Source organism: Hylobates moloch, unplaced genomic scaffold (assembly GCF_009828535.3).
Source record: "Hylobates moloch isolate HMO894 unplaced genomic scaffold, HMol_V3 SCAFFOLD_20, whole genome shotgun sequence".
NCBI classification, from domain to species: Eukaryota; Metazoa; Chordata; class Mammalia; order Primates; family Hylobatidae; genus Hylobates; species Hylobates moloch.
This window is the reverse complement of record NW_026652295.1, coordinates 28535094-28546135: the sequence shown is the minus strand read 5'-3', so window position 1 is coordinate 28546135 and position 11042 is coordinate 28535094. Positions and strand designations below refer to the sequence as shown.

The 11042-nt window shown below is 40.0% G+C and overlaps 2 protein-coding genes across 3 annotated transcripts; one reads left to right on the top strand and one right to left on the bottom strand.

The window, feature by feature from the left end:
* Window positions 1-1517: 1517 nt before the first annotated feature.
* On the bottom strand, window positions 1518-5138 carry POLR1H (RNA polymerase I subunit H). Of its 2 annotated transcripts, none has more exons than XM_032140926.2 (5): window positions 5005-5138; window positions 4734-4888; window positions 4386-4486; window positions 4070-4179; window positions 1518-1752 (listed from the first exon to the last, which is right to left on the bottom strand). In XM_032140926.2, the coding sequence occupies exons 2-5, from the start codon at window positions 4876-4878 to the stop codon at window positions 1728-1730; spliced, it is 381 nt and encodes a 126-aa protein (XP_031996817.1). In that variant the 5' UTR covers window positions 4879-4888; window positions 5005-5138; the 3' UTR covers window positions 1518-1727. The 2 variants fall into 2 exon arrangements, with proteins under 2 accessions (XP_031996817.1, XP_031996818.1); XM_032140927.2 differs by having other exon boundaries at window positions 5023-5119.
* A 453-nt stretch (window positions 5139-5591) lies between these two features.
* LOC116460057 (putative uncharacterized protein ZNRD1-AS1) lies at window positions 5592-9818 on the top strand. Its single transcript, XM_058432235.1, has 3 exons — window positions 5592-5659; window positions 8590-8665; window positions 9063-9818. Exon 3 carries the CDS (start codon window positions 9213-9215, stop codon window positions 9816-9818), a length of 606 nt encoding a protein of 201 aa, XP_058288218.1. The 5' UTR covers window positions 5592-5659; window positions 8590-8665; window positions 9063-9212.
* The last annotated feature ends 1224 nt before the right edge of the window (window positions 9819-11042 follow it).

The window sequence follows — 11042 nt, the reverse complement described above, 5'->3', positions numbered from 1 at the left end:
GAGAAATGGTCGTAAATTACAGTATAGGCCATTTTATAAAAATATATGCACGTTTCTTAGAGAGCAAAAGAAAGTGGTAAAACAAGAACCAGGAAGGCCGACAAGTAGGTTTTTTTAGAAGAGCAGGTTAAAAAGTTGTAGATGTGTGCACTACAGGAAATGGAGTTTTGTACCGCTTGGGTCTGAGGGAGTGCCAGATGAAGCTTGACAGGTAAGCAGTGGTTATATGGAAGGACCTGTATGCTTTGCTAAGAAATTGAGCTTAATCCAATCACTGTTACGGGCCAGAGAAAGGCTTAAAGTCGGGTAGAAACATGAACAGGTTTGTTTCAGATTTCAGGAGTGGGTCAGGAAAGTCAACTGCCAGAACGGTTCAAATGTACAGTGGGGAAGACTGCCCTGCCCATTCTCCAGGTTGCTGTGGGGGTCAAACAAGATAGCTATGTTTGAGAGCTCTGAATATATATAAAGGGCCACACAATTATATGATAATTATTACAGTAACCCCTTGATCACTATTTAAGCCAAGGAATGCGGGACCTGGGTATGCATTTGTTCCCCTTGAAAGTTTTTGGTTCAAACAGAAAAAAGCAAGATATAGTTCAGCATGTCTAGTATAGTCCATTAAAAAAAAACAAACCCATATATAGCAACACACATATACAGAGCCACATACATATACACAAGCACAGATATACAGTATAATTTGGTTATCTCTGTGGAGTAGGATTCCTTGTGACTTTACTTTTTTCTTTCTTTCTATATAAGAATCTAATAGATATACAGTTCATGGGGTGCTGACCCTCTGAACAGCCAAAAAATCCATATAACTTTTGACTCCCCCAAAACTTTACTGTTGACCAGATGCCTTACCAATAACATAAACCATTGATTAACACATATTTTGTATGTTATATGTATTATATACTGCAATCTTACAATCAAGTAAGCTAAAGAAAACATTATTAAGAAAATCATAAGGAAAAGAAAATATATTTACTATTCATTAAGTAGAAGTGGATCACATTTTCATATTGAGTAGGCTCAGGAGGAGGAAAAGGAGGGCTTAAATGTGCTGCTATCTTATGGGTCTTGGAAGTCGAAGAAAATCCACATATAGGTACTCAAGCAGTTCAAACCTGTGTTGTTCAAGGGTCAACTGTATATTGTATTTATCTCAATACTAATAAAATACTCACCTATAGTGATCACTTAGTGGCATTACTTAGTATCAGATTTTTTGTTGTCCAAATTTATATGCTAAAGAGATCTGGTTAAAATTTCTGTTAAATGTCTCACTATCCAAATTCCTAGTTTTTCTTAATCTAAACTCAGGAACCAAATAGATTTAAATAGTATGGCAATACTTAAAATTGCTTTTTGTTTATATTAGCCTCATTCCTGACTCTACTTTTTTGTCCTAATTTTTCCCCCTTTTCTTTTTCATATAAATATATCTCTGTAAACTCATTTAAATTCCTTTTGGAATAAGACAGATTATAAGTAACATACATATGTCAGGGTCTTATAGAAAAATATAACTTTAATAAGGAAATTCAACTAAGGGTAGGAGTACTCCAGGAACAATGGTAATCCCCACATGATGATCTGATTCTCTTCTGGGAGCAAAACATTGCAACCAGACAGGATGGACAAGGCATCTAAAAACCCAGTATCCTTCACCTTCTGAAAGGACAGAGGGACTGTTGAGTTGCCCAGGAAAAAGGTCAAGAGTCTTCCTTCTCCTGGAACCTATGAGGAAAGAAAGGACTTGTTATATTCACCAAAAGATGAGTTTCTAGTAGTAGTATAAGATATGCAATCAAATAATCAAGGAAGGACTTTTATTTACGACATCATTGAGGACTGTCTCCCCTAAACAAACTTCCAATTCTAATTCCAAGACAACTAAAAATTCTGAGATTAAAAATATATCCAATGAATTATAACCTCAAAGCAAAGATTTCTTAGGACATAGAAAGCACTAGCTGTAAAAGAAAAAAAAAAAAGGATAAGCTGAACCTTATAAAAACTTAAAACTTCTGCTCATTTAAAGAAGGTTAAGAAAATAAATAGGCAAGCCACAGGCTGGGAAAAAAAATCTTCTTTTTATTTAAAAAAAATTTTTTTTGGTAAAATGACAACCAGTGATAGGAAAAAAAATACTTTTAAAAGATATATCTGACTATGAATATTTTTAATCCTTTGATGAGATTGCAAGAAAGTAAAGGCAATCTGCACACTGGTTAAAAGTTCTGTAAAACCAGAAATCCAGACAGGGAAGTTAAAACTAATGTCCCTATGAAACGTGACAGTGACACTATGGTGCCCTTTATACTGTTGTGACAGTCACTGGAAGCATAGGAAATGAGGGACAAAATGTACAAGGTCTGATAGGAGACCTTGTGCATAAATTTGGGAACTGCAAAAGGCCGCCCTTTCTTGTAAAAGTGAACAAGAAAAGAAAAAATTCAACTCTATAGAAGGGGAATTTGACTGTCTCAGTAGGTAGAAAGAGACAAAACTCTCTCCTGAGAATTTCTAACCATAAGCTAGCCCTTACATGGATTTGCAGCTCAAATTCATACTATCTGTCTGCTCCAAAAAACATGAAGCCAAGAATTTATTTAAAGTAATTCCAGCTTGATAGTGCTTCAAGGCACCTAGAAAAGAAACACAAATGCTGAGAATACAGCACTCGCCCAAGGCCTCAAAGAATTCCTACAGTTCAAGTTCTAAAAAACTCGAATTTATAGTAAAAAATCACAAAACAAAGAAAAAAAGCACTATGAGAGAGACAGCAGAAACAAAAGACAGCAGCATCAGACACACAAAATCCACGGATATCAGAATTATGAGACATAGAATATAACAACCATATTTAATATTTTAAATATATATTTAAAGAATAATAAAAGGAACAATTTAAAATATGATTAAAGAACTGAGAATTATTTAAAAATTGAGGAGATTTGAAAAGTAATTAATAGAACTCAATTAATAATAGTAAAAAATAATAATACTCGAAATAAACTGAAGACAGAATTAGTGACATGGAAGAGGGACCTGAAGAAATTACTCAGAAGGTGGCATAAAGAGAAAAGCGATTGAAAATATGAAAAGAGGGTGAGAGAAATGGAGGACAGAAGAGAGAAACCTTTTTCTAGTAACTAATTCGAGGTCCAGAATGTGAGGACTGAGAACATGGGGGAAAGAGAATATTAAAAGAGATGATGGCTAATAATTTTCCAAGGTTGATGAAAAAAAATCCACTCTCAGTTTCAGAAAGTCTAACAAATCCCAAACAGAATAAAAGAAAATCATATTTTGATATACTACAGTGACTGAAGAACACCAAAGACAAAAATGAGGTCTTAAAAGCATTCAGAAAGCCCATGTTCTCTAAATCATGTGTGACTAATTCTCTCCAAAGAAAGCTACCTTGACTGCGGTTGAAGACTGCAGTATAAGATGCTGACCACTAAACAATACCTGCTTCTTATGTTGTTTTTTTTTTCTTCATTTCCTTTTAAATATCATAAAAGTAGGTCAGGCGGGGTGGATCATGCCTGTAATCCCAGCACTTTGGGATGCTGAGGTGGGTGGATCGCTTGAGCTCAGAAATTCAAGACCAGCCTGGGAAACATAGAGAAACCCCATCTCTACTAAAAATACAAAAAAAAAAAAAAAAAAAAAAAAAAGCCAGGCGTGGTGGCATGTGTCTGTGGTCCCAGCTACTTTGGAGGCTGAGGTGGGAGGATTACCTGAGCCCAGGAGGTGGAGGTTGCAGTGAGCCAAGATTGCCTCACTGCACTCCAGGCTAGGTGACAGAGCGACACCCTGTTAAAAAAAAAAAAAATCCTAAAAGGTTGATTTCACTGGTTATAAAAAGGGTTAAAAAAGTGTAACTTAAAAAAATAAAAAACAACTACAAATCTCCCTATTACCAGAACTGCACAGAAATAAGGGATGGGACCAAAGGAAACGGCCATTTAGTACAAAAAAATAAATCACTGGATTTGTTTAGTTAGCAAACAGACTGAGCAGAGGGAGGGGAAAGGATACCCACTTGCAGTTGGTACAGGTGTAGAAGACAGTTTGCCCTTCATCGGCTGAACGCATCTGTCTGGTGTGGTATGCCATTCCTTCATGACCACATCGAGGGCAGCGCCTGTCAACCTGGGAAGAAACTGGTGGGTTAGGGAGGCCTGGTCATATCCCCTTACTTCCCACAGGAATCAGGCGATCACGCCTCTCAAACATCGATGCTTTACATCTCTTTTCCCTCTTGGAATTGGGCACAAAACTCTCCAGAGCTTTGCAATCACTCCTCCATTTCTTTCCTACCCACCTTATGGAGCCAGTTCTTGATCTCATTAACTTACCACAGGTCCCTGGCACTCAGGCCCTTCCTCCACCGACATAGGCATGGCTGTCCCCAGTTGGTGGAACACAACTGAAGTCTTCACAACCTTCCCCTCAAAGTCTGCACAGGCAAGTAAGAACTGGTTATGGAGACAACCAGAGAGAGCTGACACCAGAAACCTCCCCTTTCCCCTGGCTGATTAGGCCAGGAGGCCCTATATCCTTTCCCTCAGTTTTCATCGCTAGACCAAATGTACAACTGCCTGATGTCCTGCTCTAGGATCCCCTCCTCAACCCAACCGATCTTGAGTTCCCCAAGCTTCCGACCCTGGGCCCTCCGCCAGGACCCCTGCGTACAAGCCTCTCACCCCGAACGTTGATGTTGAAGCCACAGCGAGTACAGGTGACCGTATCCTGAGCCCCCGGCAGAGGCAGGACCGAGCCGCAATCTGAACAGAAATCCAAGTCCGACTGAAAGCTGGAGCAAGTACTGGCGAGGTCCATGACAGACATGCGGTCTGGTCTGAGGAGGGAGTTGGAAGTTTATTAACAAAAGAGAGAAGAGTTCCTGCCCCAGAGGTCGTAACTATTCTGTCCCAGGACCTAGGAGCATATAACCCGAGCCCTCCTCCCACGCACGCCTCCTGTCTCTGCGACCAAGGAGCCGAAACGCCCGGAATTCCCAGACAGCGTCCGGTACTAAAGGACTTGGAACTCTTTCCTGGGGCCGGCGAGAGGAGTTGACCAACTCCGTGGGCTAGAGCGCCAGCTCTGCGCCCGCGGCGGGGCAGCGAGATAGAGCCGGCTAGAGCGTCAGGCTTTCGGGCTGACGATTGGCTGTGACGTCATAATTATTGCGAACCGTGTTTCGGGAGCCTTAGAGAGGAGACTAACGTCTTCCAAGGGAGATCGCGGCTCCACTTTCACCCTGGTACTGAGACGTTGAGCGCAAAATTGGTAACCAATGCTGCGCTTCCAGCAAATTTTCCCACCAGCACCCAATCCTGGGATCTTTATTCTCTTTGTCTCACATCCTACAGGAATGCAGTCGCGGGGTATATCCCTCTGAAAACCATACTTTGCCGAATAGTGATTTCTTTGGATTAGAGAACAACTCCCCTCGGTCCTGAGCCGGTATTTCCGTTTTGCGGCTGCACAGTAGTTAAAAACAAAGCTAAATGTTCTGGGACGTATAGTTCTAGCGTTCGTTGGGTCACGCTGGCGAGCGTGGGCTTTCTGCAGAGCGCAACCGGCCTCGTGTGCTTTGCGGACGGTTCGCCGCGCTTGGAAAGGGGTGAGTCGGATTCTTGAGGGACAGCAAGTGGTGAGAATGAAGGCAGGAGGAATGCTTAGTCCCATGGGACGAAAGGAAGCAGTGATGAAGTGGGACACTTGAGAAGGGGCTCAGGACTTTGGAGGTGGTGGAACAGAAGAGCTTGGGGCTTCCCCTCCTTCGACTCCTGCCAGATAAGTGAGGCTAGCAGTAGTCAAGAAAGCTCATTAAGCAGGATTTCATAAGACTTAGGTCGACTTTGGCTTTTAGTTGTGCCTGCCGCCTATCGAACTCTTAATTCATTATCGTCATCCGTTAAGTGGACAGCTGACATTTCCCTGATCTTTTATAAAACATGAGAATAAGTATCTTTGGGAAATCTTTCTATTTTCATTAATCTGTAACTTATATTCGAAGTAGAAACTTTCCCTGAAGGGGCAGCTTGTAGTTGTTTACCAGTTTCCTGCTAGCCCTCCCACCACCACCCACTCTGATAGCCTCATATAAAAGTTCTGGAGCCATCACTATTTTCTCCTGTGAAGGACACAAGCTGTAGTCTTTTCACTGGGAGAGGCTCCCATCTGCCTTTCTCTTTAATAATGGAGAGAACACCATAGTGAAAGGGTTGAAACTCAGCAAACTGCTGAAGAGTGACAAGCCCTATCACCTAACTGTGAAATTGCTTGTTATTCTGTCTGTCTTGCAAAGGGAGACGTGTTGTTGAGCTGATTGTCGTAGACAGTTTTTATTCTCACTTATCTGTGTGTCTCCCTTGAAAATGGAACTTGAAATTCTACCCTCCTCAGTTTTCTCTTTTTAATTTGAAAAACAGCCAACATCCCCTGTGAATTGCAGTAAAGGAACAAAGCATTAAAAGGCATATCCTTTTCCCAACAAAAGCTCACAGTTTATTCAATAAAGTGTTTATTGAGCAACTATGCCAGGTTTTGAGCTGAGGCTGAGCCTGCAAAGTTGAAATCTGTGTTCTCTGACCTCAAGGAACATGAATGAATAATTAGAATATAATAAAAGTGTGCTAGTAGGTACAAAATGTGAGAGCCCTGAACATGCATATAAAGCAAACATATCTGTAAACTTCAAGGAAGACTGGGAAATGATTTAATAAAAATAGATACAATGTTATGGCAGATATTTAAAAAGATGCTCAGATATTATGTGTCAAGGATCATCAGCAATCAGCAAATCATTAATTTTGAGAACTCGGGATCACAGACTCTAATGTTAAGTATTGTGCTAGACATATACACCATGGAATACTATGCAGCCATAAAAAATGATGAGTTCATGTCCTTTGTAGGGACATGGATGAAACTGGAAAACATCATTCTCAGTAAACTATCAGAAGGACAAAAAACCAAACACTGCATGTTCTCACTCATAGGTGGGAATTGAACAATGAGAACTCATGGACACAGGAAGGGGAACATCACACTCCGGGGACTCTTGTGGGGTAGGGGGAGGGGGGAGGGACAGCGTTAGGAGATATACCTAATGCTAAATGACGAGTTAATGGGTGCAGGAAATCAACATGGCACATGGATACATATGTAACAAACCTGCACATTGTGCACATGTACCCTAAAACCTAAAGTATAATTTAAAAAAAAAGTATTGTGCTAGAAGCCATGTACAGAGAAATGAAAGTAAGATGATCATACGTTTAAAATCTCAAAATAAGCTTACATAGACAAATAAGAATGTTCCTAAGAGGTCAGTGAGACCAAATATTTGATATCAGATCCTTTCCAACAATATAGAGGCATCATATTTGTAGATATAAATTACAGTTTTCATTCCTTATGAGCCTAAATTTCGCATCAAAATGTTAAAAAGTGATATGTGAATACAGATATCACAGTGTAAACCATGATTAATTTTCAAATTCGTTGTAGAATTAAAATATGTCAAGTATTTAGAGGAAGGGAAAATCACTGTGACAGAGTAGACCGGAAAGACTTTCTAATCAGGAGCTTGACCTGTGAAGGACAGATAGATAGAATTTATTGAGAACTTACCAAGCTCTTTACGTCTAATTCATATTTGTTCTTTATAACCCCCAGAGGCAGGTTTTTGTCTTACATCTCCATTTTATAGAGGAGAAAACTGACAGAAGTTACTTGCCCTGAGTCACACACCTAGGAAGTGGTGGAATTAGATTTCAGATCTAGCCCTGTCAGACTGTAAAGACCATCCTTTGAACTGTAAATGGTATAAAAGGCATACAGAGGAAATGCCAGGCATCCTCAGTGGCTTAAATACGACCTCACAGTAAACTCAGGGCAGACCAGGGATGACACATAAAAGTTGATAGTTTTCATTTGTGTTGCCATCAGCCTCCTCTATAGATAAACCCAGAGTGACCACAAATTCCCATCCTGAGGGGTTCAACAGGGAATAGTCTCATAATGGATTTAGAGTGAAGGATGATTGGCATTGTTAGGCAGGCAAGCAGAGGGCTGAGCAGTCAAATAAGAACAGAATTTCAGAACGAAACATTACAGGGCAGAAATGCTATATGTGCTGATAGAGTCAGAGAGGGCCCGGATCAAGAAACTGCAGGAAGAGAAAACTAGAAACCTAGAATCATCTAGAAAACTAGAACCTAGAATCGTCTCAGAACACAGAGGAGGCTTGAGGACTGAGCAGACTGACATAGATGTACTTGGACAACACCTCACCAAGGAGCATGTCTCTTCCTACTCACAGTCCCCAATACGAGATTCACAGTGGTTCACGCTGAGTCCACAGGAAAAGTATGCTTGTTCATATGAAAGGAAAGATCCTCTTATTAAAAGAGCATTCATTATTTTCTACCATAGGAATGCAGTGGTTTCCCATGGGGGAAATGGCCCTGCTGTAGTCCTGCCTATTAGCAGATTTGTTCTGACACCTCCTACATTTGAATCTATCTTTGTTTTTTTATCTTCCAGATTGGCCTGGAGTACATCATCTAGAGATCCTAGGATTGCTGCAGGTCAGCAGTCTCCACTGGAAAAAAAGATATTGGTAAGTAAATTATCTTCACATCATACAGTTTGGAACCACACAGAGAAGGAATCTTAGGTTTAAAATCCTTCTGTCCAAGTGACACATTCAGGTAGTATGTCTACACTGGCAAATGTTATCCAGCTATATCCACAGTTGCAAAACAAAGTATCATTTTTGAAAACTTCCAACACCATACATTTTTAAAACTAGTTATTGATTTGTGGTGGTGAGTTCTTCATACTTTCAGAGCTCTCAGGCTCACCTAGGAGTGATGAGAATAAAATAACAACTAAGCTAAAGTAAAGAGCATGTAGCTTTTCCTGGTGTCATTAGGCAGGGTGGGCTTGGCTCCTGTTCAAATGTGTTCAAAGGAAAAAGATTATCACATTGTAAATTTCTGACTTCACTTTGGCAGAATCTAGGTGGTGTACATACAACAGCAGCAAGACAGTTGATAATTCAGAAATATCAGGAGGAGTGTGAAATACTCTGTAGGGAGCAAGCTGTTTCTCTTGACTACTGGCTTGCCAAAGCAGAGTCTTATTATAATAAAATCATAGTGGAAATGATGGAAGAAGAGACAGGCAATGAAATCAAGAAAAAAATGGAGGAGAAAACAACCCAAAGCGTAGAAGGACTAAAACAGTACTATTTGGTACCTGAGAGAGAGATGAAACATGTAGAAAGGCACGTACATCAAACAGGAAAGGCTGGAGAATTTAAGAACAAATCATTTAGACAAGTACTACGACCCCCCAATGAAACAAAATTACCAAAAATTATGCCAGAAGGGCATGGCATCCAGAACGCACAGAGAAGAAAGCAGGTAAATGAGAGGGAACAGATGCAGATTAAGGATCACCAGGAATGCATGATTCAAGGGAGAGAACTTACAGAGCAAAGACTCAAGGAAAGAATCTTGAGAAGAAGCCAGAGCCAGCTACTTACATATGAGAAGCATGAGAGAGTAAAGAAAGAGATAAAGGAGTTTGAAAGAGTTATTGCGTATCCTCTTTTCCAACCATGCAGTAGAAGTTGGATTAAAGTGAATATTCTTATGGAAAAGTCTCAGAATGGAGAGAAAGTGAATACAATTGTGAAACCATATCAAAGAAAATTCTTGGCTATGCCGCCCTTTTTAAGAAGTCAAATAGGAAAAATAAGAGATTAAAGTTTCAATGCTGTTATGATAAAATCATATCTCTTAAGTGAACCCTTTTTTTTTTAAATGCTCGTTCTCTCCAGGGTTCAGTGAATATTCCCATTTGTATCAGATACAGATAGATAGTTCTGGACTTGAAAATTGGCTTAACTATTTTTAGTTGACTTGCATTTGTTCAAGTTGCATATCCTTTCTAGTGTTCAGTGTCCTCATCTTTAAAATGGCAATAATGATATTTGATTGCATTTATGGAAGGACTATTGTTTTTGTGAAGTGTAGGTATGTATTAGTTGTTTCATAAATGTTAGTTTCCCCACTTGGGAAGACCGGGGTTGGGCAATGGTGGTAAATAAAGAATTATTCTAGCCTTTCGGCCGGAACCGCCATCTTCCAGTAATTCACCAAAATGACAAACACAAAGGGAAAGAGGAGAGGCACCTGATATATGTTCTGTAGGCCTTTTAGAAAACATGGAGTTGTTCCTTTGGCCACATATATGCGAATCTATAAGAAAGGTGATATTGTAGACATCAAGGGAATGGGTACTGTTCAAAAAGGAACGCCCCACAAGTGTTACCATGGCAAAACTGGGAGAGTCTACAATGTTACCCAGCATGCTGTTGGCATTGTTGTAAACAAACAAGTTAAGGGCAAGATTCTTGCCAAGAGAATTAATGTGCGTATTGAGCACATTAAGCACTCTAAGAGCCGAGATAGCTTCCTGAAACACGTGAAAGAAAATGATCAGAAAAGAAAGAAGCCAAAGAGAAGGGTACCTGGGTTCAACTAAAGCACCAGCCTGCTCCACCCAGAGAAGCACACTTTGTGAGAAGCAATGGGAAGGAGCCTGAGCTGCTGGAACCTATTCCCTGTGAATTTGTGGCGTAATAGGTGTTAAAAAAAAAAAAAAAGCCCCTGGGCTGTAAAAAAAAAAAAAAAAAGAATTATTCTAATATGCTTCTCTTATTCTCCCTGCTCCCAGCCCTCCAAGGTTATTTTGATGAGATTGCTATAGTTTAGTATATGGTCTTTAATATCATGCCTTCATCAGATAACTACTAGCCAGGCCCTAAAAGTGTAACTTGCCCTGTACAATTTATTTGTATGAGAAACTTAATTTTGAGAGCCTCCTACATGCTAGACATTATGTTAGTTACTGAAGGTGAATAAAGAGAAGTCTCTGCCCTTGAATAGTTTTCAACTAATGGCATAGATCACTCTATAAACAGATAA

What these genes read in the sequence shown, in the direction of transcription:
- LOC116460057 (XM_058432235.1), top strand. Translation starts at nt 9,213, where the DNA reads ATGATGGAAGAAGAGACAGGCAATGAAATCAAGAAAAAAATGGAGGAG.
- POLR1H (XM_032140926.2), bottom strand. Translation starts at nt 4,878, where the DNA reads ATGTCTGTCATGGACCTCGCCAGTACTTGCTCCAGCTTTCAGTCGGAC. An exon ending in CTGAGTGCCAGGGACCTGTG is followed by an intron (nt 4,180 to 4,385) that starts GTAAGTTAATGA and finishes GTTTCTTCCCAG; the next exon opens with GTTGACAGGCGCTGCCCTCG. An exon ending in TACACCTGTACCAACTGCAA is followed by an intron (nt 1,753 to 4,069) that starts GTGGGTATCCTT and finishes CTTTCCTCATAG; the next exon opens with GTTCCAGGAGAAGGAAGACT.